The 27,145-nt window shown below is 44.0% G+C and overlaps 1 protein-coding gene across 8 annotated transcripts; it reads right to left on the bottom strand.

Moving 5' to 3' along the window:
- On the bottom strand, nt 1-27,145 carry LOC147435727 (uncharacterized). Of its 8 annotated transcripts, none has more exons than XM_086488027.1 (6): nt 26,736-27,145; nt 3,988-4,185; nt 3,790-3,906; nt 2,682-2,867; nt 2,410-2,490; nt 1-648 (listed from the first exon to the last, which is right to left on the bottom strand). In XM_086488027.1, exons 1-6 carry the CDS (start codon nt 27,064-27,066, stop codon nt 473-475), a joined length of 1,089 nt encoding a protein of 362 aa, XP_086344153.1. In that variant the 5' UTR covers nt 27,067-27,145; the 3' UTR covers nt 1-472. The 8 variants fall into 8 exon arrangements, 5 of the variants coding, with proteins under 5 accessions (XP_086344153.1, XP_086344155.1, XP_086344154.1 ...); XR_015185047.1 differs by having other exon boundaries at nt 601-648; nt 2,586-2,867; XM_086488028.1 differs by lacking the exon at nt 1-648 and adding an exon at nt 1,268-2,204.

The raw sequence follows: 27,145 nt of genomic DNA, 5'->3' as shown, positions 1-27,145 counted from the left end.
TCTAATCTTCATTCGTTTTTGACAATTGAGATCCGTTTTTGAGTGCTCAGCATGTTATTTGTCTCCGGTTACCAGCGCAAAAAAGGCAATTATGTCTAAAATTAATGAAGCAATTCATCTCCAAAGCCTACGTAACCAATTCAAATTGTAGTTTTAGCATCTTGTACGATAGACAATCACTCTTCTTGTGAAGACCTACAGAAAAATTTATTTTTCGAGAAATTTAGTCTCACAACCATGGGAATTTTGGAAAATTTGAAGGGCATTTTGAGAATTTATGACAAAATACCGGGGGCATTTTGGGAATTTTTTAAATTTGAGGGGTATTTTGTGAATTTCCTCAAATTAGAGGGGTATTTAGGTAATTTCCCCTTATTAAAAGGAAAAGTCGACTTGCAGCAGCATTTATATCGAGGACAAGCAGCGTGAAAACAGGGGGGAGAGCGCAGGTTAATGGGATGCAGTGCGTCGTCTACAGGGAGGTAAGAGAGATGAGCAGCGCACAGAGTGCAAGGAGTTGAGGGGGTGCCTGAGCCACAGGATCCGGGTGCAGTTTTGTTCCAAGCGGCCGCTGCAGGTGGGAAAAGTGACGAAGGAGAAAGCCAGCTGACCAAGGCAAGCAACTAGAATCCCGGCGGAGCTTCTTCTCTACAAGTAAATAAAAGAAAAGAAGGGTTTTCATAAACAAGCAGCAAGGAGAGTTAACAAGCAGCACAAAGAAAACGACGAGCAGGGGAACTGGGATGACAGAGCATTTGAGGCCTAGCAAAAGTGACCAAAGTGCCTGCAACAGATTATTTGGTGAGCCTAATATCGTTTTTTGGCTGTTTGAGCCCACAATCAGCTACATAGCATGTGATCTAAACCCAATCAGCGAGCAAAGTTTTTGGTTGATGTAAAGCGAGCTCATCTGTCCAGATGCAATCACATATGTTTGCATCTTGAAAGCATGTGGCAATTAGGAAAATGCTGAGATGGGAAAAAGATTTTACAATGACATTTAGTCAAGGGCTGTCGAACAAAAAACATTATGCTTGGCATTGCCTTGGTCAACATGTATACCAAATGTGACACCCGTACATGATTACCAAGTCACTAGTGCAATTCAATTTTTATAGGCTGCTGATGCTCCTTAAGTTTAGTTTAGCAACTGTTTAGTTTAGCACTAGGCTCCGTAATTGACAGCCAAGACTCCTTGCTCCCTCCGAATGTAACAACACATAACTCTCTCTCTCTCTCTCTCTCTCTCTCTCTCTCTCTCTCTCTCTCAAGTTCTATAAGAAATTAAAAAAAATTGACTATGCTTGATTAAATACACATGCAATTCTTTTTTAGAAGTTCGCCAATGCCGTGAAATTGGACCATTTTACAAACAGCTATAGAGGTAATCAATCATCATATATGCATTTCTTTTTTTGAAGTTCGCCAATGCCATGAAATTGGACCATTTTACAAACTATAGAGCTAATCAATCATCATATATGCATTTCATTTTATAAATCCACCAATGCACTTTGTACTTGTTTACTCGAGCTAGATGCTTGATGTTAATCTGTGTATGTCTTGTTACGTTCTATAAATGTACTATAGCAACGCCCACCTCGCAACACTAGTTGTTCGTTGATTAAAATAAGCAATCACTCAAGAGGAGTATTGATATATGCCTTCTTGTTACCCTTTGGTGTCCACTTGCAGTACTATTTGCCAAGTGACGTAACAAATGGATGCCCTAATCTTGTCCGTGAGTTGATATGGCTTTGCCATTCAAGCTTAAAAATTGAAGTGAGCGAAAGGGGACGTGCGGGCTCATTTCTATATAAACACTTATCCTAACATATCCTCTTTTTTGTTTTAAAATTCGTGATCAAATGCTTCAAAAATCTAAAGAATATGTGAGTCACTTTGCTGAGGAATGTCGGTTGTCATATCACAAGTGAAGAAACTAAGTTGTTGAAACTTTCATGTCCCTCCATATCATGTCAATGATAAAGTTCATGTTAGCTGCGAAAACTTGCAACTTCCACAAGCCTCAAATCAGCAAAGCCATGATACCAAAATCACACATAAACTCTGCCATTTGCAAGATAAGACCACCATATTGATATCAGGCATAGCAACATTTGCACCAAATTGAAACTACTGAAAAAGAGATTCCCTCCTCAAGCTCCTTGCCGATGACACTCTTCGCTCACTTTGAGCATTCTCTGTCAAACCAATTATGTGCAAAGGGGGGACTCAGTTGCAAATTAACCCTATTTCATGCAAATTTCTATTAGGCCATCAACATAAATGCAATTAGAAGCGTCAAAATAACAACGTTCTCTTTTGTAAGTCAATCCACACACACACACACACACATCAATACTTGGTGTGGTGCATGAAAAGCAATTCGGAAATTCAATTACATACCTGCATGCTTTGTCAATTGTGCGCAAACCTCGGCATTGATATGATATTCTTGAATTGTATTGATGACATCCCTTCTTGCACCTGTCGTTGTACCTCTAGATTAGTAAAATCGAGTGTTGTAAATTTAAGTGAAGGCAGCTAAGATCATTTACTCTGCGTATGCCTGATCGAATTACCTTTGGACTTCAGAATGAAACACCAATGTCCCCCTCTTATTGTCAGGATTAGTGTGATTAATCCAATGCACAAGATGAGAGTAAGTGGAAACTAACGGCATGCACTTGCTGTGTCTGCCGTTGTAGGCTTCTCTTGCCCTACCAACTTTCGAGGAGTTTTGTCGCTGTTTCGAGTGAGAAAGCTTCCATAGTTACTTCTACCAAATGCAACATTTCCCGCATCAATGGGAGCTCGATGCCTGAGTTGTTCTTTCTTAAGGCTTTGTTCGAGTGCAGCTTGGCCTGTGGAGAAAAAACACACAAGTGCGCTGTTAAGACGATTGTTTTGTCTGCCTTTCTATAACCAATGATAAAAAAGTAGACTTTACAGTGCGACCAACATAACAACTTCTCAAAATCGAATCTTTGAGTTGCCTTGTTCAAACTCTTCTTTACCATTTTAATAATGGTGATAGATGTTGCATACACCTTGTTGCTACTATGCATTGCAAGAGCTTCTAGGCAAACTCCTGGCTACCATTAACATGCCTATTCATAGATGTCGGTAAGGACTGTTTGTCCAATTGCTTGCGGGCTTCCATTTCCAATTCATTTGAACTAACTGAAATGCAGAAACTATATAAGATAAGAAAGCCAACACAGTGGTGGGGCATGTGATGCAGTTAATACATAATTTTACTTTTTCCAATCACCGCCTCAAGGGTCATGTTAAGGTGCCTGACCAATAAGGCAAAAGATTTGAAAGACACTAACACACCTCGTGTGCAACTAGTGCTACAACTTTCTCCCCTTTTCGTTGTTATTTCACTTAATATACTATCTTGAAGGCTCTTCACGCTTTTCCCAACTTTTGGGCTCTTTTTCTTGTTAGAGCATTATGTTCACTTTCCCGATGCTTTTCTTCCTGCTTACAGGATTCTCATCGCACAAACGCTTGCCCTTGGTTGTGGGTTAGCGACCTGTACACCTATTGGACAGGGATCTCAAGCACATTTAGGGTTTGCACCAACACCTCATGCCTGTTGTTTGGTCATTTTCTTTTTTTTTTAGGATGAGGGTTTCATTTTTTGGTCATGGTATTTGACACAGATATTTGCCCAACCGGCGACCTTACCCTGCCTCACTGCATATGTGGCCTTGGAGGCTCTTTGTCCTTTATCTTGTATCATTCACAGAGTTTGCCATGTGAAGTTATTGGGCTCACCAGCCTTTCGTCCATCTATGTCTCCTCTCTCTCGAGCCATTGTCTCTTTCCTCTCTCCTTCCGTTGCACACTCCAACACTTGTCTCACTTCTCCATTTCTCCATAATTGGAAATAACCTAATGAATGCGCCTCTTTTAGAAGTTACTTACATTGACATAGCTTTGAGAACGCTTGTTAGAATTAAGAAAATAGCTTACTGGCTGGTGACGGTTTACTCCCAAAACCAGAAAGTCTTGGACCCAGTTTCAAGAGCTGGAAATTTGCATAGCTTTTGTGTGGGCGCTGAAGCTGCTCTAAGAAGGCTTCTGAACCCCTGGTTACAAGGCCCACTAGTAGCTGCGACTGTGTTTGCGTTGCGAGCCCCAAAGGTACTGGAACCAACTCCTCTTTCCATGCTGTCATCAATCAAAAAGCTTCAAAAGTCAGCTCAAGACAGATACAATTTGTACAATTATTACAGTGATTTTAACTGGTACAAAGCTCTTGTGCTCTAGCCATCTTTGTCCAAGCTCTTTCTCAAACACAAACTGTGTAGGAAAATGTGTATGCTTCGTAGCAATAAGAGACGAGGTTCAAGTAAGAAAAGCTCCAATCAGCTGAGCAAGAAGCCACCAAAATTCTAGAAGCTGCGGCTGTATTGGCAGCAACAAGGAAAGTGGGCAATGGGCTGATAGGGCAGCAGGTAAGGCACCTCTGGCTGAGATGGCTGGGAAGCTTGGCCCTCAAAAATGCCAGGCTGAGATATGGGTTGCCAGAAACACCACCAAGATGGCAGTGGACAGGCCACCTCAGTCTACTAGAGGCATTCACTTCTATTTATTGATGGAAAGGGGCCCCAGATCACTTTTATCTGAATTGTAAATCTTTCTACTGAGGGTTAATTAAAGTGTATGCCTTCGCCTTCAAAAAATAACCATTCAAAGATGTGCCAGATGCCATCATTAGAACTTCCGTCAAAGACCTGCAAAAACACACCCGGTCAAACATGCAAATGATCACACACATCATGCACCACGACTCTGGCAGGTACCTGACTGCAATCATGCAAGCTATTAGTCCAAGGCTACTGATGACGCTCTCAGATGCTAAATTGCACCTTGTATAGCCAACTATGCAGAGATTGTCATGCAGGGGTCCTAACTATTCTAATGGTTGTCCATTCACATTGGCCTTGAGAAAAGGCTCACAAAGGTCCCGGTCAGCCAGATTTAGGTGCTCAAATTGACAGGTCTTTGCAGCCTAAAGGTCGCATGAGACAGCACTTGCACTGTGTTTTGACGGTAGCCCCTAATTCTAGCTGCAGAATCAAGTAAGTAGACCACCGTATGGACAGATAGGCTTACCAGTCGACCGCCTTTCTTGCTATTAAAGCAACGAGCCAAGTGATAGTTTGCTTGCAGCAGGGACCCCACCCACATCAGCCCCAAGAGGCATCTCACACGACTAGTTGCTTGAGTTATCAGGCAAGAGTCGATGCAAAGTATCTGAGAAAGGGGAGCATCATCAATCAACAGGATTTTCGTCGATGATACATAATCACTGTATGAGCATTCAAGATACAGCCTCTTGTACACATCTCTTTATACTGGTGTTTGTCACCTCTATGGTCATCCTTTGGGCGGAGCTGCTAGTTGTCGGAGTGTGCAGCAGAAGAGAGACCATGGCACGCAAGAGAGAAAGGTGGACAAAGGCTAAGGAGCCCAATAACTCCAGATGGCAAACTATGTGAATGATAGAAGACAACGGATAGAGAGCCCCCTAGGCCACATATTTAGTGAGTCAAGGCAAGGTGGGGCAAATATCTGTGTCATATACCACGACCAAAAATAAAACCCTCATCCTAAAAATATGGAAATGACCAAAGCAAGCCTGAGATGGGCAAAGTGCTGAGCAAACCCTAAATGTGCCTAAGATCCCTATCCAATAGGTGTATGGGTGGCAAACCCACAACCAAGGGTTAGTGTATGTGTAATGAGGAGCATGTAAGCAAGAGGAGGAACATCTAGAAGGTGAACATAACTTGAACAACCCCCCCCCCCAAAAAAAAGAAAAAACCCAACAAATGCTGAGAAGCTGTCGGACCCTTAACAAAAATCTTTGCATCAAATCAAGGTTGCATAGGTACATCCAAATTGTAGCGGTAGGAGCCATAAACCCAAGGAGAAACAGGGTAAAAGCTCCACCAAAGAGAGGCAAGGCTAGGAAACCACTAGGAATCAATACATAGGTAGCATCCACATGCCAAAGAATACTCACGTCGAGAGGAAGATGTCCAAAATAAGTGTCAACCTACCAAAAGTAAGCACGGGTCTAGGACCCTGAGTACCGATCAAGGAATCAGACAAAGCAATCCCAAGTAGAGAGGTAGCAATCGAGGAAGAGGAAGCCACCGAGGAAGAAGTATCTGTGGTATACACACCAAGCCACATCCAGAAAACAAGTGCCTATCGCAACACCATATCTTGAAAGAAAATCTACAATACAAAGGGTCAGAGGGTCTGATAACATGGTAGAGGCCAATGGTATCAGGAATACCAACTATCACAAACTATATATGTACCTTCATAAGTTCATAATAGTCTGAACTCACGAATAATAAAGCACTCATAAAACTATAAAAGCAAGGGACACAATAAAAGAAAAGAAAAAACAAAAACAAAAACAAAAACAAACAAATAAACTAACTAAATCACTTTGTTTGCTACGAAACAAAACTAGATGAAACAAAACATTATTAACTTAAAAATGTTTTTAAAAAAGGCATCCATAAAATAAGTAGACGCAACTTACTTGGCTTAACACAAGTACTCAACTTTAACAAAAAAAGATAAGACATCTTAAAAACTTAATCTTAGAAATCAAACTTTACACACAAACTTCTAAAGGAACACATTCTTAAGTCCTCAGGTAAGCTAAATACGAAATCGAAAAATGAATACTACTACAAATCTACGAAGAGCAAAGATCCAAACTTGACAATATGTGACCTCAACTTCGTTGCTTGTCCAAACAGGAAGAATAAGATTATCACCTTTATCATGCATAGCTTGGACAACAGCTATCACAAACTGCTGACGTGCCAGGCCACTGAAGACCTGAGCCTACCCACAAATCCCGGCCGAGGGGCCTAAACCCTAAGAAGAAGCAACAGAAGAAGTTTTACTAACTTGCAAAGTCTTGCTGAGTGGCCTATTTTCAAAGAAGAGTCCCACCAACTGATGGGATGTCACAAAGTGATGACGTGTCTGCCCAAGAGCATGCGGGAAACCCTAACCCTGACTGCTGCTGAAAACCCTAATTCTGGAAACCCTAACCCTAAAACCTGCAAACCCTAAAATCTGCCAAAAACCCTAACCCTAACCCTAACCGTAAAAACATTATAAACCCTAACCCTAGGGCAGCAGGCTGAAACTCTCGGAAAAAGCGTTGACTTGATGACGTGGCACCGTACAGCTGAGCCTGCTTTTTGCGGCGTATTTTAGGGCAGTTAACAGCTTTTCTCTACGCAATTGTGTGTGTGTGAGAGAGAGAGAGAGAGAGAGAGAGAGAGAGAGAGAGAGAGAGAGAGAGAGAGAGAAAAAGAAAAGACTTTGCTTTATTTTATTAAAAGCTCAAGAGAGCTTGTGAGAGAGAGATTTTGCTTTTGATTTGAAGCTTTTGGGGCTCTACTTTTGGCATCCCTTGTAAAACTTTAAATAAGTGGTTTGGGCTCCCACTCTGCAGAGCATCTGGACGCAGAGTCTGAGAGTGAGACCCGAACCACTCTTGTACTTTGAACATTGATTAATACATAAAGAAATACCGAAAGGGGCACGAGTTTTGAAGCCAATATCTCTAGGCACGGAACTCCGTCGGGCCAGTGCAAATCTACTGTGAACTGTGAACTGTTTTGAAGTGGTTATTTGGTGTTGTTGTGATTGATTCTTGACTTGGAGTGTCCAAGTCTGTTACAGTGGTATCAAAGCACGGCCGATTTCTCTTCTATGGGAAATCCGATCCCCAAAAAAAAAAATTCCGCGGCACCTATGGCTTCACGCAAGGATTAGTCGACTCCCTCTGCATCCGGAGATGCGGGTAGGGATCACAACGAAGATTCCGACAGAGTATGGCCCGCCTCGCCCTACTCAGGCGGAGCAACGAGAGATGAAGCGTCGTCAATTGATCGGCGATGCAACAAAGATGATGCTCAGTTTTGCGAAGGATCCGAAATTGGGAAAATATATGAGCGAGACTTCTTTTCAGGAAGTGCACAAGCACTGGCAAAAAACTACAACACCACCCCCGAAACCCGCTCTCAAGAAACCTTCTGCTCACAAGACCTATTCAAAGAAGGAATTAGAAGAGGTGGTTGATGCACGGATTTCTCAGCTTTTTGACGCGCAAAATAAAGCTAAAAAGCACGGCAAAAAGCAGAGGAAAGAAGAGAAGATCCTTCTCAAACACAGATTGCAAGCGAAAGAAAACCTCAAGACCCTCGAGAACCTCAAGAACCCAAGACCCTAGTGCATGGTCGTCACCCGAAGCGGAATGGATACTTCGCATACAGGTGATAAGAATGAGAGAGGCGACAAAGAATTTTCCCCACCAAGAGATTTTTCCGACCCTCCCCCTTCGCCATCTACGCCACGAGTTGTACCAACTTCGATGGAGGCGATGGTCAAGTTGATGTTGGACATGATGGCACAACAACAAGAAACGAATCGAGTTGCGTTGGCACAACTAGCAAGAAAAGCAGAACAACAGGAAGCTAAGGACCGCGAGCGCGACAAAAGAAACGAAAGAATTGCCGCACAACAAGAAGCAAATCGCATTAACATGATGACCAAACAAGAAGAGACTCGCATTGCTTTGGAACGCGAACGCGACGAACGAAAAGAAAGAAAAGAACAAAGAAAGGAGGAAGCGACAGCACGAAGCGCAGCCTTGGAGACCGAGCGTGAAGCTCAAAAGGTGGCCTTGGCGGTAGAGCGTGAAGCTCAAAGAGTGGCCTTCGAGATCGAGCATGAGGTTCAAAGAGAACTACGCACTCAAGAGTTGATTCGACAAGTACTTGCCTCGAAATCCGAACCAACCAAAGATCATGGGAGTTCCTCAAGTGGCACAAGCCACGATGCGGATTCCAACCATCGAGTCACAGAGAAGTTGACTTTCAGTAAGTATGATGGTAAGATGGATGCTACGGTTATTCATTCTTGGTTGCATCAATTCAATGCTTATTTTGCGACAACTAAGAAGATAGGAAATAGCAAAGTTTTGACGGCAGCCATGTACCTTGCTGGAGATGCCATTAATTGGTACCACGCATGGCAAGAGGCACAGTTAGAGGAAGCCGACGAATTCACGCCCCTTTCCTTCAATTGAGCTGATTTCCAAGACAAGCTCAAGGCGCGGTTTATGCCACCTCAGTACCTCACACGATTGAAGGACGATTGGCGCGCTCTCAAGCAAAATGGTATGCCGGTTATGTCTTTTCCTAATCGTGTTTTGCAACTAGGTACCCAATTACGCAAGTCGGATGATGAACGCAAAGAGGCATTCCTTTTTGGGTTAGACGACTATATCAAGTTTGATGTAGAAGTCTTCGACCCAATCGATCTCAACAAGGTGGTAGCGATTGCTCTCGCACAAGAGATGAAGCACAAGGGAAAGCCTAAGGAGAACAAGACTTCCACAAGCACCTCGCACACTTCTCAAAACCCTCTGAACGGTAAGAACGGTAAGAATGGTAACTCTTCTAACCAATCTTCCAACAGTCTCTCAGAAAAGAATTCTTCCAATGAACCTAAGGGTAAGGCTAACACAATTGCTAAACCTAAGCTTACTCCGGATGAAAAGGTAGCACAAGGAATTGTAGGAGGATACATCACGTCGGAAGAGCAAAGCACTTATTCTAAGGAAGGTTGTTGTTTTCATTGTCACATTGAGGATCACATAAAAAGAACATGTCCTAAGCTTGAATCCAATGAATCTAAAGTATCCACAGAACCCACTTCCTCTGTCAATGCAATTAATGATAACAGGAGTGTGCCCCAAGTTTCTCTTGACCCTCCCATTGATGATTCTTATGGTCAGGTGTCGGGGCAACGTTTTGTCATATTGTTTGACCCAGGTAGTATGCATGATGTGATCAATCCCTCTCTTGTTGAGAGAGCCCGCCTAGAACTTAGTCAGAAATCTCCTCTCGAGGTCTCTGGTTTTGTTCCCGGTATGGACGCTCTCATCACGCAGGGGTGTCTTGGTGTGTTGCTTGTAATTCAAGAAGCTGCTTTCACTAAAAGATTTGTTGTGTCTCCTCTCTCAGGATGTGATATAATTTTGGGCATTCGATGGTTTCGTGATGTTGACCCTCTCATTGATTGGGAGGCTAATACTCTCTCTCCATGCCAAAAGTGATTCTCCCATTGTCACTCGTGGAGAGAACATTGCTCATTCTCCCTCTCTCATTGCTAATATGCAAGACAAGATTGAAAGGATTCACGAGAAGGAGACTCTCTCAGTCTCTTCTTCTCCAAAGCATGACACACAGGATTTGCATGATTATGAGAAGCATGATGATGATTTGGATGATAATGACAAGCATGATGATTTGCATGACCAAGATGTGATTTCTCACAAGCATGAGGAGTTGCATGAAGAAGATGTGATTATTCACAAAGATTATGTGTTAATTGATGCTTTTTCTAGCGAAGCTAACCTCATTGCAGATTCGATCAATCACGAAGGATCGATCTTGGCTCTCGAGCCTAGGTCCAAAGAACCCCCTAAAGAAGAACCGATCTTGGCTCTCGAGCCTAGGTCCAAAGAACCCTCACAGGAAGTATTATGTGTTCGCATGATTGATATGCACACATTGTTCGAGTGTTTCGTTCGTGATCGTTTCTTGTATTTTAGTCAGCGTCTTTATGTGATCCCTTCTCCTAGGCATGACATATTGTACGTTGAGCACGTTTCACTCATGAATGAGCACGAATGTATGTGGATTTTTCATGAAAAGCTGAAAAGTATGTATCTAAGGAAGTCACATTTCATGTCTCTTCCTTGGCACGACACATTTGAAGAGAGAGCACATAAAAGTATGAGCACCAAGCATGTGCATTTCCGTTGTGAATTGCCACAGTTGCTTGCTCTAGATCATAAGAGAAAGATTCGATCTCATTGTTTGCATGTATGTGGTGAACGGTTTAGCACTCCCTCTCTTTGTTCATCTACATTGCATGCACAGTCTTTGAGAAAAACAAGATTCTTTCCACTCACTTTACATGGAATGGGTATGTTCATGGTTTTGTGTTGGAAAGGGTTCAGGAATTTTCAGCCATGGAGATTCTTGAAGAAAAAAGAAGCACGACTCTCGACGAAGTTGAAGCATTGAAGGAGCCACAAAAGACTGTCACTTTCGGCACGGCCCAAAGAAGCAAGCGTTGCGGACCTTTACAAAGTTCAAGTACAGCACGACCCACACATCCGAGTGGGCCAGCGAAGAGTCCCTTCCACAATTCCGGATGCTATTGGCGATCTCCCTCGACACCATACAGTTCGGTACCAATACCTCACTTTGAAAAGGAGGGGATGTCACGTGACACATCCAACGCCTATGTGTTCGTGGACAAGCTACATCATGATCAAGGTTCAATCAGTCCAGTCGGTCTAGATTAGAAGTGATATGGCACTTTTGTGAGTATTCGTAGACTATGCATGCCCAGTCACTTAGTGTAGATGCTCATCCTCTGGTTGCACACAACATGATCAAAAGCATTCCCATCGATTCCATCAGGGGAATTTTCCAATGCATTTAGCCTATTTTACCTATTTTTGACATTTTTCACTTATTATTTTTAAGTGACTTTTGTTGGAAAGTAGGTAGGACAATTTTGCTAAGTTTGTATATAAGTGAAACGAACGAGGAGATAAGATCTCCCGGCCACACGGACCGCCTACAGATGCGCGTCGGACGAACCACCCGACCATAGCCACCATCCGGCAGCTCCCCCATGCTTGGGACCAGCGTCCGAGGACGTAGGCGTGCACCTGTAAGACCGAGCGTCCCATACCACCCGGCCTCACCTCCTCGAGGTGACCTCGCGGGCTAACCACTGGCACTCTGTCAGTGGGGTCGATCCCTGTAAATGAGGCCTTGGCCTCCCTTTTATAATAATGGCCGGCCACACTGGCCGGGTTCGCACTACGTCCACTCGAACACTGGACGCCCATCCCGACGACATCTGGGCTAGATCCCCTCTCCTGTGAGCGGGACATAACATACTTCCCCCCTTAAGAACCATTGATGTCCTCATCAATGAAGTGGGGATACTGAGCCTTCAAAGCTCTAACAGGTTCCCGAGTAGCAAACCTTTCAGATTGACCCTTCCATTTAATTAAGTACTCGTCATAAGCCTTTTGGCGCGAATGACGGGTACGATGATCCAAAACTGCTTCTAGTTCTCGAGGAATATACTAAGTTTGCAGACTTTTAATTACAAAGCGACACAGATACATGAGGCATGTTCTGCTTAACAAAAACAAGAGAGTGATGTACATAGTCTATATACAATGAGTCTTGTTTATCATAAAACCATGGAATTCCTAAAATAACATCTGCTTTGTCCAAGCGCATGATGTGGAAGTCCAGGTTCTCTTTGTAACCAGCCAGCTCGAGCGACAAGTCTGGAACCATTATTTACAGACTTTTGATTACAAAGCGACACAGATACATGAGGCATGTTCTGCTTAACAAAAACAAGAGAGTGATGTACATAGTCTATATACAATGAGTCTTGTTTATCATAAAACCATGGAATTCCTAAAATAACATCTGCTCTGTCCAAGCGCATGATGTGGAAGTCCAGGTTCTCTTTGTAACCAGCCAGCTCGAGCGACAAGTCTGGAACCATCCGATTCCATACATCCGTATCCACGCCACGAGGCATCTTCACGCGATACTCATGGTCACTGTCCTGCGTCCGCAGGTTCAGTTTCTGCACCAATTTTGCATCCACAAAATTGTGTGAGCTTCCATTATCAAGGAGTACGGTCACGTCGTGACCATTGATCTTCCCGGGGAAACGGAGAAGATCGTGCTTATCAAATACTTTGGTGCTAAAAGTACAGTTAGTGCATGAACTGTGCGCTAAGTGATGGATTTCAACTTGAACAACATCAAAGTTACCTGAGATCTCGTGAATTTGAACCGAAGGACGGCCTTGTTGTTTCTGCGTCTTTTTCTTCTTAGGGCAATCCTTGATTTGGTGACCCGTTTGGCCACATCCGAAGCAAGCCCCCTTCTTCACTGCATCAGCAACTGAAGCATTTCTGGCTTTCTTCTTTTCCTGAGAATATCTCGACGGTGATTTGGACTTATGCTGGAATCGGGGCCGCTTCCTCGAAGCACCCTCACCGGATTGATGGTCTGCAGTTCTTTTCTTCTCATGCTTCGCTCCATTTATCAAATGGAACGTCTTGGCCTTGGCCACTGCATCCTCGACATCAGTCGGGGCTTTGTCCTTGATCAAGGCCCAACGGTAATCTTCATGTAACCCCAGTAAGTACATGTGCACGGCATGCGTAGAATCCACCTTGCAGAAGGTGAGCGCCTCTTTGAAAGCTGTCGTATACTTATCAAAAGACAGAGTTTTCATCGAAAGACTCTACAATTTGGCATAGGCTTTCAAAGGGTCCATTTTGGCGAAATCCTTCTTGAATTTCACGCAAAAATCAGCCCACGTCGTAGGCTTTTCTGTCATGTCACGCCACCAGGTAAGCACCTTACTGCGCAGATGAAGAGGAATCGTATGAATCCTCCGTTCATCATGCTCCCCATGGAGATCAAAGTATGTGGTCCACTGGTGCAGCCAGTTATTTACAGCCAATTCCATATACTCCTTCTCTTCACTTGAAAAATTTGTAGTTTTGTACGGAATTGTGACAGTCGGACCACCCTGCGAACGCCCAAAAGCAGCAATCTGCGTCCGCAAATGCTGGAGATGGGTTTCGCCCTCGGCAATACGCGCAATCGTCGACTGAGCCATATTTTCGAGAGTAGAAAGTCGAGAACTGAGCCCCTGTACGACCCCTTCAAGAGAGGCCAAGCGCAGGTTCGTCTGAACATTCGCGTTTTCCAGAGCGGTAACACGCTGGTCGAAGCTCTGGAAAGTGCTTGTAATCCATGTGTAGAGAGCATGCGTGAATGGAATTTGAATGTTACCTGGTGCGTCGTCACGCTGCACATCTGAACTAGAGGAATCCATGGCGAAGTGCGTGAAAAACTCGAAAATTCACGCAAAACCGAGCCTTTTCTGCACTTTTCGATCACGAAAAGTCGAAGTTTGAAGAGCTCTACGCGTTGGCGTGAGCGTCGGAACACAAGTAGGTGATGGCGGGAGCACGGGAGCGCGAGCAGGCTTTGGAGAGGAGCAGGAGAAGGAAATGAGAGGTTTCTGTAAACTTTACAACTCTGTAAGTGAGTGTTTCGATGAATGTGCAGGTTTCACATTCATTTTAAAAAAATTAAAGTGTCCTGCCTATACTATAAAAAAACTCAAATGTCCTTGGCCACATTACCTAATGGGCGCCCCATCTCTTAAAAAAAAATCAACGTGAACTCCTAGCGTTAAGAAAAAGAAGGCCAACGCTGAAAAACTCCCAACGTTAAAAAAAAGAAGGCCAGCGCTGAGGCTACCGCGTGGAGAGAAATATCGCCCCCCCCCCCCCTCCAGGCTCGTGGAATGCGTGCCCAACACACGCCAGAGGCTCCACCTTGGAGCCAGCGCTTGGGAAAAAAAATCCACGCTGGAAAGTAAAGCAGGCTCCACACAATCTTCTGCAAGCGCTCACAGAGAGAGGTAGTTCTCTCTCTCTCTCTCTCTCTCTCTCTCTCTCTCTCTCTCTCTCTCTCTCTCTCTCTCTCTCTCTCTCTCTCTCTCTTCGCACAGAGAGACTCACAGAGAGAGATAATTGAAAAGGATACAGTGTGCTGAGTAAAACCAGCAATTTAATAGGTAATCTTCCAATTCCTGTCTATTGAAAAACTCCATTTTTAAGCATTCCCGCCTGCCGAATTGCTGAATTTTATCAAAAATCAGCAAAAAGCACATCAAATTTCACCTGCAAACATGCTCTCGAGAAGAAAAGTAAGTAATTTCAGCGATTTAATCACTAAAAATTATGCAAAATTGAGGTTTTCCAACCCAAACCGTTCCGTAGGTGTGCACACGGTCCCTCGTGCAGCCAAGCCGGCTCTGATGCCATGAAACGAACGAGGAGATAAGATCTCCCGGCCACACGGACCGCCTACAGATGCGCGTCGGACGAACCACCCGACCATAGCCACCATCCGGCAGCTCCCCTGTGCTAGGGACCAACGTCCGAGGACGTAGGCGTGCACCTGTAAGACCGAGCGTCCCATACCACCCAGCCTCACCTCCTCGAGGTGACCTCACGCACTTCTAGCCTCGCGGGCTAACCACTGGCACTCTGCCAGTGGGGTCGATCCACGTAAATGAGGTCTTGGCCTCCCTTTTATAATAATGGCCGGCCACACTGGCCGAGTTCGCACTACATCCGCCCGGACACTGGACACCCATTCCGACGGCATCTGGGCTAGATCCCCTCTCCTGTGAGCGGGACATAACAATAAGCAAACTAGAGTTAGCACTAAATGGCAAAAGAGGAGACAGGAGCCAAGCTCAATAGGCAACTTCTCAACAAGACCTTGGCAGTTTCCCCCACCAAGCAAGAAGAACTTCAGCCCCTAGCGTTTTCCTTCCACAAGCCTAGCGTTTAGAAGGAGCGTCATCGCCTAGCCCCTACCACAGTCTAGTGTTTTGCATCAACACCATCGCCAGTAGAACCCCGCCACTAGCGTTTTTACATATACCAACCTCTAGCGTTTTTGGTCCCAACTAGATTCAGCATGCAGCGTTTTTCATCATTAAAGAACCTACAAGATCAGCCGTAAAGAAGGTAGCAAATTCAACCCGGATAGACCATCAGATTCAGCCTTTAAGAACCTCAGTTTTCAGCCCTAAACCTGCAGATTTTCAGCGACAAAGATCCACAGAAAACAATCCCCCAAATCAGCGTTTTTGGACCTACAGCAGATTTCAGCCCATAGCGTTTTTGGACAGCAGTAGAAAGATTGCAGATTTCAGCCCTTAGGTCGACTTCGTCGTCGCATCGTCGTCGTCGACATCGTCCCCGACATAGAGTCAGAATTCAGCAGATAAAGATTTGCAGATTTCAGGCCTTAGCATTTTTAGATTTCAGCCCGTCTCGTCGTCGTCCTCATCGTCGTCGACATCGTCGGCAAGTCCAAGCATTGTAGGGATTTGTGCAATCATAAGTAGACCGCTCTCGCCATAGAGAGTGGGGCCCTAGGAGGAGGGTTTTACAACGTCTCTGGTGTCGTATTCTCTTCTCTATATCTCTCAGTCTCATACACTTGACACGCACAGTGTCCATTCACTTTGTTATGATCATTGCACTCTCTCATTAAGAACGGAAGGCTCTCCCTTCCATAAGAACAAAAGGAACCTTGATTGACAGATTTAGCAAACAGGCTCATTTCATTCCAGTGAAGAAAACAGTCAAGCCGGATCACTTAGCGAGACTCTTTGTGGCCCAGATCTTCAGATTACATGGCATGCCTGAGACGATTGTCTCCGACAAAGACCCCAGATTTATGAGTTTGTTTTGGAAGGCAATTTGGGAGAACATTGGCACGCGGTTGCAGTTCTCATCATCGTTCCACCCGCAGACTGATGGGCGATCTGAGATTGCAAATTCAGTGGTTCTAGATTTATTGAAGTCTTATATCTCATATCAGAAGACTCAATAAGAAAAGTACTTACCTTTGGTGGAATTTGCCTACAATAACACGATACACTCTTCGACGGGGAAGGCGCCATTTGAAATTGTTGAAGGTGCTGCGAAGGTTCCACCCTTCCTAAGCACGAAAGATAAGATCTTTGAAGCGGATGAATATACGCGAGATTTGGATACGGCTTTTGCCAAGGTTCGCGAGACTTTGCAGAAGTCTCAAGAACGACAAAAAAAGGCAACGGATCGCCATCGTCGCGATTTGAAATTGAAGGACGATGATTGGGTGCTCTTACGTTTTGAGAAGGCACGCCTAAGAAAGAAAAAAGGAAAAGAGAGGCTTTTTCCAAAGCTCAGTATGCGATACTATGGACCTTTCCAGATCACTGAAAAGATAAATGATGTCTCCTTCCGATTGAAATTGCCAGATACTTGGAGGATTCACAATGCATTCCATGTGAGTCTCTTGAAACCTTTTAAAGGTGATGTGCCTGATGATGGGGAGCCTCATGAGCAACCCGAAGTGGAAGAAAACGAGGAGATCCTTGTGATTTTGGCACATAAGGATACGAAGAATAAAGGTAAAGTCCGAAGGCGGTTCTTGGAAGTTCAAGAACTATCCTGCATTGGATGCGAAGTGGATGGAGGAGGAGGACCTAGCAGATACTCCTCAAATTCTGAAACTTTACCTTGATGCTTTTGGTTTAGCATAGTCTATTCCAAACGGAACCCAGAATTCAACTTGGCCGAAGATCTAGTGCAATGGGATGCAGAAGAGGGGAGTCACTCCACTCCTTTGTCAACAGATACCTTGATTTAGATACTAGAGTCACCGATGTCTCTTTGAGCTTCAGGGATACTGAAAGCTGACAGTATTCTACTGTATGACTTTATGAAATGGAATTCCTGATTATGATACTAATTTGTTCTTGACTTCTTTTAAGTGCAGGAACTGATAGACGAAATGACTGCAGCATTTTGGTCTGATTGATCTCGAATAGACATGGTTGCAATAGGGGTTAGTCAATCGGACATCGATGAGGTCCCGATTGGATCTAGATGCGATTGCTAGCTACATTGCCGATAAATCATGGTCTAAGATCCGAATGAATGTTGAATGTCATGCGATGTCCTCTAATGTCCTGTGATATCTTGTGATGTGACTGTCGATTTGGTACATGTGCTAGATGTGTGTTCCTAGTACGTAGGTACTAACAGTCAGTGTCTGCTAAGACGGTTTATGGCTTCTGTCGGTTTTGCAGGCGTAATCGCAGTCGATTACAATGCTTTCAAGAGGGGGGTATGTCACAAAGTGATGACGTGGCTACCGACAGCAAAAACCCTAATTTCTGCCCAAAACCCTAAAAATCCTACAAACCCTAATTTCTACCAAAAACCCTAATTTTGCAGAAACCCTAACCCTAACTGCTGGCTGAAACCCTAAGTGGCTGGAAACCCTAAAATCTGGTGCCAGTGCCACGTGGCAGCAGTGTACGGAGGTCCCGGAATTTGCGGAAGCTGAAAAAAAGCAAGCGACGTTTTTTTTTGGCATGCTTTTGGCTACGCAAGGGAGATTGAGAGAGAGAGAGAGAGAGAGAGAGAGAGAATTTGCTTTATTTTGCTCTCTTGAGAGAGAGAGAGATTGCTTTTGAACTGGAAGCTTTTTGGGGCTCTGCTTTTGGGCATCCCTTGTAATCTTCATATACGCGGTGAGGGCCTCACTTCTCAGAGCATCTAGACACAGAGTGAGAGTGAAACCCTAACCGCTCTTGTACTCTGACATTGATTTTTAATACATAAAGAAATACCGAAAGGGGCGCCACTCTTTGGGGCCAATATCTCTAGGCACGGAACTTTGTCGGGCCAGTGCAAATCTATTGTGATCTGTGAATTGTTTTGAAGTGGTTATTTGGTGCTGTCGCGATTGATTCTTGACTTGGAATGTCCAAGTCTGTTACACAGATCCTCGCCACATTCCCCATCTAGCACCAGACCAGCTAAGCGTTTTCAGATTTCAGCAAATCAGCCAGCGTTTTTGCATTTCAGCATTAGTGCGACTCGACGGTTGCAGATCCAAGCCACAGTGCCGCCACAGTAGCAGATCCATAGCAGAACATCTAGCGTTTTTAGTTTTCAGCATTGACGTCGTCGTCGTAGTCGACACCATCTTCGACATCGACATCACCAACATCATCATCGTCATCGTCATCATCACCACAGTCCCTATCTTGACGACAACACCTTCATCATCATCATTGCAGATCCCTATCTTGACGACGACACCTACGTCACCATCGTTGCAAATCCCGAACTTGATGACGACACCGTCGTCGTCGTCGTCACAGTCACCGTCGTCATCATCGTCGACTTCATCGTCGTCGACAAAGACCCTTAGTACCTTGTCGTCGACTTCATCATCTTCGACCTCCCCGTCTTTGACATAGAACCCGCAGTACCCGTCGTCGACACAGACCCATCAGTACCTCGTCGTCGACATCACTATCGTCGGCATAGAACCAGCATCAATACCCATTAGCATCAGCATCTCGACACTTAGTCAATGTAGTAGCATTTGTGCCATCCTTGTGTCGTCTTTGTGTGCGTTGCACCTGACATTGGTATCAGAGCTCTATGTGCTTCGGTTACGCGAACTCAAGGGAGGAACCTAAAGAAGAACCCTAGAAGAATCTTTGAGTCCCGACCATGGACTTACCAAATCCCCTCTTCATTGTCATATCTTTGAAGGAAGATCGACATCGGATATATGACAACCCAGATCTTGAGTACCAAGATCTCCTAGCCTTGTATGCGGATATGGAAGGAGTTGGAGACAAGATCCCTAACCTCTTCTGCATTCGCATTCGCATGTAGTGTGCATCCATTTCCCTCTTCATTGAACCTTTGGAAAGGACTCTGGAACCAAACCCCAGTCCATCAGCACCGGTAATGTTTTCACCATAGTCAGTGTTTGGGGAACAGTTGTTGCTACAGCAGGCAGAGTCATTGACTTAACACTATTTGGTATAGAGCCCAGGCTGATATTCGGCAATCGTAGTAAGGTTGGACAGTGACCCTTACACGGTGTTTGCATCGCCAGCAGTACCCACAGTACCCGCAGTACCATCAGTCCCTCGTTTCGGAGGAATTTTCATTGGTGATACATCCACAGTATCAGAAGCATTCATCAGTCAGCATCAGAAATATAGATAGAAGTTCGGCAGTTGTGCCTCACTTCTAACAAGGGGGATGTCACGTGCGCACTTCACTTGCGCCACGTGGACACGCTTATGCCATAGTCTAGCATTAGTCATAGTCTAGCTTAGGATCGAGCCTGGCACTTTGTGAGCCTCTAGCAAGACGTGCATATCCAAGCCGGTTATAGTTGCATACCCTCTCTTGCACAAGAACAATCATTTCATCATGCAGGAAGTTTACAGCATGAAACACCTCTTATAAGTCATTTTATTAAAAGTGACTTTTGGAATTCTTTTTGTAAGTTTGTTGGAAAAGTAGGTAGGGCAAATTGCTAACGATCTATAAAAGAAACCCATTGGGCACTTAGTACAAGCAAAAGAAACCGAACACAGAAAGGACAGGCACCACAACAGACCGGCAGGCACCCTCAGGCTCCCCAACAATTTCTCAGAAGTTCAGCCCAGCGTTTTCAACATCAGTAGTTCAACATTTTCAGCCATTACCACCAGCGTTTAAGTTTTCAATCTTAGCCTCGCGAGAACCCGCTCCCACCCGGTTGTAGATCCTCGCCAGAATCCCCATCTAGCACCAAACCAGCCTAGCGTTTTCAGATTTCAGCAAATCAGCCAGCGTTTTGCACAATAGCAGAACATCTAGCGTTTTTAGTTTTCAGCATTGACGCCATCGTCGTCAACATCGACATCGTCATCGTTATCACAGTCCCTATCTTGACGACAACACCTTTGTCATCGTCATCACAGATCCCTATCTTGACGACGACACCTTAGTCAACATCGTAGCAAATCCCGGACTTGACGACGACACCATCGTCGTCGTCGTCACAATCACCATCGCCGTCAACAAAGACCCTTAGTACCTCTTCGTCGACTTCATCGTCTTTGACATAGACCTCGTCGTCAACCACCCTGTCTTCGACATAGAACCCGCAATACCCGTCGTCAACATAATTGTCATCGACACAGACCCATCAGCACCTCGTCGTCGACATAGAACCAGCATCAGTACCCATTAGCATCAACATCTCGGCACTTAGTCATTGTAGTAGCATATGTGCAAGAATCAAGAAAGTACTTGCTCTGGCAACAAAGCAAGGGGGCCCTTGAGGGTTGGGACCCGACATCCCTGTGTCGTCTCTTTTCTCTCTCTCATCTCTCTCTTTCTTTCAGTTCAGTTCAGTTCTTTCAAGTGAAGTAAAGTGTCCCTTGTGTTTGTGTGCGGAGTACTAGATCCGAGCAAATCCTTATTCTCTTCCGCTGCACCTGACAAAGGCTGCCCTAAGGATGCATTGCATCATAGAGATGATCTTCAAGCAATGTCAGTGTTGCCAATGAAAAATGTTGGGGCTGATTTGCTGAGCAAAAACGCTAGACTAAACTACAACAAAAACGTTGGGCTGCCCTCCATGGCTCATCTGCTACAAGCCCCCCCGGGCCACCCAAGGGAGGGCACCCCCCTCTAAGCTCTATTGCACTCCTCTGGAGAGGTACCCCCCGTGCTCACTATATAGGACCTCCACCAAGCTGCCCGACCCAGACCTCAAGCTCCATGACTTTAAAAAATAGGAGAGTAATATGATGAGAATGGAAAAAGGGCACCAGATGCCCATAAGGCTCAAGGGAAAAAACAGGAGAGGCTGGGATAAAATATCCCAAGCTTATAGGAGCCTTTATGGCCGTGGAACCAAGCCAATGCCCAAAACCCAAGGCTAAACATGGCTGGGATGTCCCGACATGAGAAAACTGCCTCACATAGGCCTAGTCTATGTCTGCTACCACGACATCAGATTTTCGCAATTTGCAAGTTGTCCGTACAGCTGCCACGTTAGCACCTTCTCTACGCAATTTACCTATGTGTGTGTGTTGCTTTATTTTAATCTTTAGGCCCCACCAGCCAGGATTCTATAAGTTGTTGGGGTTTACAAATTTAAATCCTAACCCATTTATTTTTTGGGCCCACTCGGCTGAGATTTGTAAGTTGTTGTTTTCTTCTGTTTCTGTTAGGGTTTAGGCCCTCGGCCGGAATCTATTATGTTACAAGCTTGGACACTCCATCGGTCGAGATCTGTTATGTTCCAAGCTTGGACACTCCAAGCAAGAAATCAATAGCAACACACAAACAAAACCGCAAATAATTGAACTTGGGGGGGAGAGAGAGAGAGAGAGAGAGAGAGAGAGAGAGAGAGAGAGAGAGTCGACACGCAACGGCGGAGTTTCGTCCCCACATGCACTAGCCCCAAAGATTGGCACCCCTTCTAGTATTTCTTTATTATTGCTTCACAAAGGTACAACTCCGTAAGGGTCCAGTTCTCTTCAAGACTCTGGGTCCGTATGCTCTCTTAAGAGTGGCCCTTTGGGCACTTATAAACAGTACAAGGGACACCCAAAAGTAGAGCCCCAAAAGCACTTGCTCTAAAAGCACTAATGTCCAAGAGCATCTACTCCCAAAATCTTGCACCAAAAGCTGTTAGAACCAGCCAGCACAAATCACAGAAACCTGTACAGTCTGCCACGTCAGCAAGATCACACAATTTACGAAAAACAACAGTAGGATTTGGCTTTTAAATTTTTATGGTTTAGGCCCCTCGGCTGATGCTCTTCAAGTTGGTAAGGGTTAGGTAAACCCTAACCCCTTAGGCTTCTTGGCCACATCTTCAAGGTTCAAATCTTCTTATCTTCTCAGCCAATCTCTTCGAGATAGGCATGCCATGTCATCACTCTGTGACATTACCCCCTCTTGAAAGGATTGTAATCGCCCTCGATTATGCCTACAAAACAGCAAAAGGACAAAACTTTTCTTCAATGGAGACCGACTATAAGTACCCATGCACTAGACTCAACAAACCCAATACTTCTACAAAGACATCAGCCATTGACCAAATCACATTCTGTCGAGGGTCTCCGACATATCATGATGATTGTAACCTATTTAGCAATAACATCAAGATCGCACTGATCTTTCACGGATGTCCTGATCTACTAAATCTTGTTGCTATCAGATTGATAACCTTTCTTTTCACATTTCAACAAACCATGCCCATGAATATCCCCACAAGACTATACATTCACAAAGCATGCACTTCACAAATCACACACTTAGTTCACAATGAACACTATATTTCAATCATTCAATCTAGACATCTCATCCCGTCCAAAAATCTTGATGCACCTAGATCCCTGTGCAGTCATCTATCCTTTCGGAACTCTTGATACACTCACAACAGTATCCAATGAACTCATCTAGATAGATATCTTCATGAACCGGGATTTAACATTTGAAAGTTTTTCATTTCAAGTTTTTTTGACAATTTCAGCAATCTTTTAAGTTTTTTTAACCAAACATGTGTCATAGCATAAAGTATCTATTTAATGTAATTTTCAATCATCATAAGACTCCATATATGTGTGGTTGAAAGAGAGAGAAAGTATAAATTCTAAAGAGATAGTATCTATGTGCGTTACCATTGGAGGAAGAGATTATAAACCCTAGAGAGAGAGTGAGTTCTTTGCTAAAATCTTTAGAGAGACAGTAAAATTCTAGAGTTGTATATCACTATGCACACCAATTCAAAGCAGAGAGACAGAGAGAGTGAGATTGAATAACGACGTGAAAATGTAAACCAAAAAAATCCCCATTCCACAACTCATGCCATCTCACTAATATCTAACAGATGTCTAGATGCCAGTAATTTTAAATCATTCATCAGATAAAATACTGCAGTACTTGATCAATCTTTTCATGCACATGTCCTTGGAGTACTTGATCAATCTTTTCATGCGCGTATCAACCTACAGTTGATGTTTGTACTCCGCACTTCGTGATTCCCTATCGAAAATTTGCCCACGCTGGACTCCGCCTTTCTTCATCTCCCCAGCAACCAACAATCAGACGGGTGTCATCTCTATCAGATTCTCCACAAGAACCCATGTGTGTTGTAGAAGGGATCGGATCCTTCGTAAAAGAAGAATCGTTCTAAGCATTGATACCATTGTTACAAGCTTGAGCACTCCAAGCGAGAAATCAATAGCAACACACAAACAAAATCTGCAAATAACTTAACTTGAATATATATATATATATATATATATATATATATATATATATATATATATATATATATATATATATATATATATATATATATATCTATCCCCAGATGCAATGGCCCCAAAGACTGGCGCCCCTTCCGGTATATTGCTTCACAAAGGTACAAATCCCTAAGGGTCCAGCTCTCTTTGAGACTCTATGTCCAAATGCTCTCTGAAGAGTGGCCCTCTGGGCACTTATAAACAGTACAAGAGATTCCCAAAAGCAAAGCCCCAAAAGCACTCTCTAAAAGCATCTACTTCCAAAAGCTACTAGAACCACCCAACGCAAATCGTAAAAGTCCATACAACCTACCACATCAGCAAGGTCAGTGCAATTTACAAAAAACAGCATTAGGATTTGGCTTTTAAATTTTTTGTGTTTAGGGATTAGGTTGTTGGAGATCCCCATTCGTGGCCTTGCTATAGGATATGTATAGATGGGTATAGGTGCTTTGACCAAGTTGGCAGTCGTTCGACAATTCTTTTGAGCAGTTTATGTCCAGAGAGCACACTTGATATTTTATGCATTGATTTTGTTTTGCTTGAGATTTTAATCTCTGTACAAAGGAGACTCGGCCAAAAGTTTCGCAAAAGTTTCGCCATAAATTCCTAGTCTCACTCTTTTGCATTTGCTTCTGTCAGTCATGGCTAGAACTTCTAAGAAAGAAAAGTATTATATCAAGAAGTTTGATGGCACAAACTTCATGATATAAAAGCAGTGTATACTTGATGTCTTGGTCAATAAGGGCCTTGCAACGCCATTGAAAGAGCATAAAGAGGGTGTTTACACTAATGATGAGTGGGAAGAGCTTGATGCTCGTGCTATGGCGATCGTTCGCCTACACCTTGGTGAGTCCATTTTCTTTACAATAATGGACAAGAACATTGCTCCGAAAGCACTCGCCCCAACGTCTGGTGCCCCTTTCGGTACATCTTTTATATTATACAATCACAGAGTACTACTGCCAAAGGAGTACTCTTTGCAGTAGCTACCAATCTGATTTGCAAAAGTGGCCCTCTAGGCTCACTTATAAAGGCCCTTGGCTGAAAGCAACAGATACAAAAAGCTTACGCTATGGAAAAGCATCTGCTAATAATGTCGGAGCCCTCAAAATCACTTTTACATTGGCTTCTTAGCCAGCCATGGATGCCACATCAGCATGCCACACCATCACTTTCAAAAAATCTCTCTCTTCTATCTTGGGCCGCGGGTAATCTGCCACATCACGCTATCGACCTCTAAATTTTTATGATTTCATCCTGATCTGTATAAGTGTTGGATACTAAAATTCAAACCGATGCCAATTAAGCTCACGCCTTTGACGTTCAACCTGATTCACTGTCTACGTGCCCTTTACACCCAATCATTCCGAATAACACTATCCTCTCTTCTTATGGCAACTACTGGCACGATATTAGTCAGGGCTTCTTCTTCAAGTCTTGTCACTCAACAAGAGCTCTACAAGCGGCTAACCAATCACATGACACCTAAGACGCTGTTTTGGTCAATCCGTAACCACAATCCTTTGCAACTATAACACCCCTTTCAACTCAAAAGTGTTAGTATCTGGAATCTTTGAGAAAGGGATGGTAGCCACCTCTCTTATATTCAACTCGACGTTTCTTTTCGTGGGATGACAGATATAACAGATATGTACATTCATTTGTCTCATAGACCGAGTTTGGCATCTCGAAAAAGTCTCTCTCTCTCTCTCTCTCTCTCTCTCTCTCTCTCTCTCTCTCTCTCTCTCTCTCTCTCTCTCTCTCTCTCTCTCTCTCTCTATGTGTGTGTGTGTGTGTGTGTCAATGATCACACATACCATACACATTTCCAATCAATAGCACCTTTAGTTTCACTTTAGTATCCTCTTTTTTTGTACCCAGACATGGTATCAGATTCACCAGTTTGTAACGGTTTGGTCTAATAGATATACCTTCATAAGTTCAAAAAAGTCTGAACTCACGAATTATAAGAGAAAATAAAGCACTCTTAAAACTATAAAAGCAAGGGACACAAGAAAAGAAAAGAAAAAAGAAAGAAAATAAAAACTAAATTACTTTATTTGCTACGAAACAAAACTAGATAAAACCAAACATTATTAACTTTAAATTTTTTTAAGGAAAGGCATGCACAAAATAAGTTGGCGCAGCTTACTTGGCTGAAACATAAGTACTCAACTTTAAACAAAAAAGGATAAGACATCTTAAAACCTTAATCCTAGAAATCAAACTTCACACAACAACTTCCAAAGGAACAAATTCTTAAGTCCTAACGTAAGGTCATTTTGGCCTTTGCTTGCTTTTCAGCCATGAGCTCTTCCTATACACATTCATCTCCCAACCACAATATTGACTCTCAATTGTGACGATCATCTCCACAATTCTTGAGCATCAAGAGTCGGTTATCAACTCACACCCCACATGATACGTTTCTTTTGGTCCACTGGTAATATTTGACCTTCGCAATAATGAAATCTCTCTCTCTCTCTCTCTCTCTCTCTCTCTCTCTCTCTCTGTGTGTGTGTGTGCTACTATGTAAATCTAATGGCGTGGTCATTGACAGCTAAAAATAGCATGACAACCACTTAGTGAGTCAAGGCTCCTGAAAGGTTGGCATCTAGTCATTGGCTGCAACAGAGCACACTGCACTGGTTATGCATTAAAACTCTTTACACTTCGGATAAGTGTCCTTCCGTCTTAGAGGGAAACCCATAGAGCAATCGGCATTCACAGGTGTGCAAATACACACATGAACGTTTGGCTTGCGCAGAAACGACTTTGTAAGAATGACCGCAGTAAAACAAATGCAAAACCTTGAAAAGACGTACACATACCTGAAGGCTTATAGAAGGGAGTGCTCGGTTTGGAATGGGACCTTGCAGAGTTGGCAACGCTGCAAAAGGGCCTGGACTTCTGGGGCAAGAGAGGTTTGAGATGGTGAGCAGAGAGAGGCCTCAACTCGGGAGCACTGCGGGCGGTGAGGCAGCGAGGGGTGGCAGACGCCGAGGTAGGTACTGCATTGGATTTGCCCTTTCGGAAGTTCTCCCAATGCTGTCGTCGGAAGCCCCACAAGCGCTGCACTCTGTTTTGCCAATCTGCTGGGTTGCTGCGCGCTCGCAGCGTCTGCTGTACGCAACTTGGCGTCATCACCATCGCCATCGCCATTTTGGCGGCCGTCAGTCTCGCGCGAGACTTCAAACGCCTCTCTCTCAGCAACGTGAAAATTTTTAATCGAGAGGAGAGA

The sequence above is a fragment of the Adiantum capillus-veneris genome, chromosome 18 (assembly GCF_014529385.1).
Source record: "Adiantum capillus-veneris isolate H3 chromosome 18, ASM1452938v2, whole genome shotgun sequence".
Classification (NCBI taxonomy): Eukaryota; Viridiplantae; Streptophyta; class Polypodiopsida; order Polypodiales; family Pteridaceae; genus Adiantum; species Adiantum capillus-veneris.
Note: the sequence above shows the minus strand (reverse complement) of the source record. Positions and strands in the feature narration are given on the sequence as shown.

Coding starts and splice junctions, on each gene's coding strand:
- LOC147435727 (XM_086488027.1), bottom strand. CDS start 27,066: ATGGCGATGGCGATGGTGATGACGCCAAGTTGCGTACAGCAGACGCTG. Junction 3,907..3,987: donor GAGTAAACCGTCACCAGCCA/GTAAGCTATTTT, acceptor CGCATTCATTAG/GTTATTTCCAATTATGGAGA. Junction 2,491..2,681: donor AGACACAGCAAGTGCATGCC/GTTAGTTTCCAC, acceptor GTACAACGACAG/GTGCAAGAAGGGATGTCATC.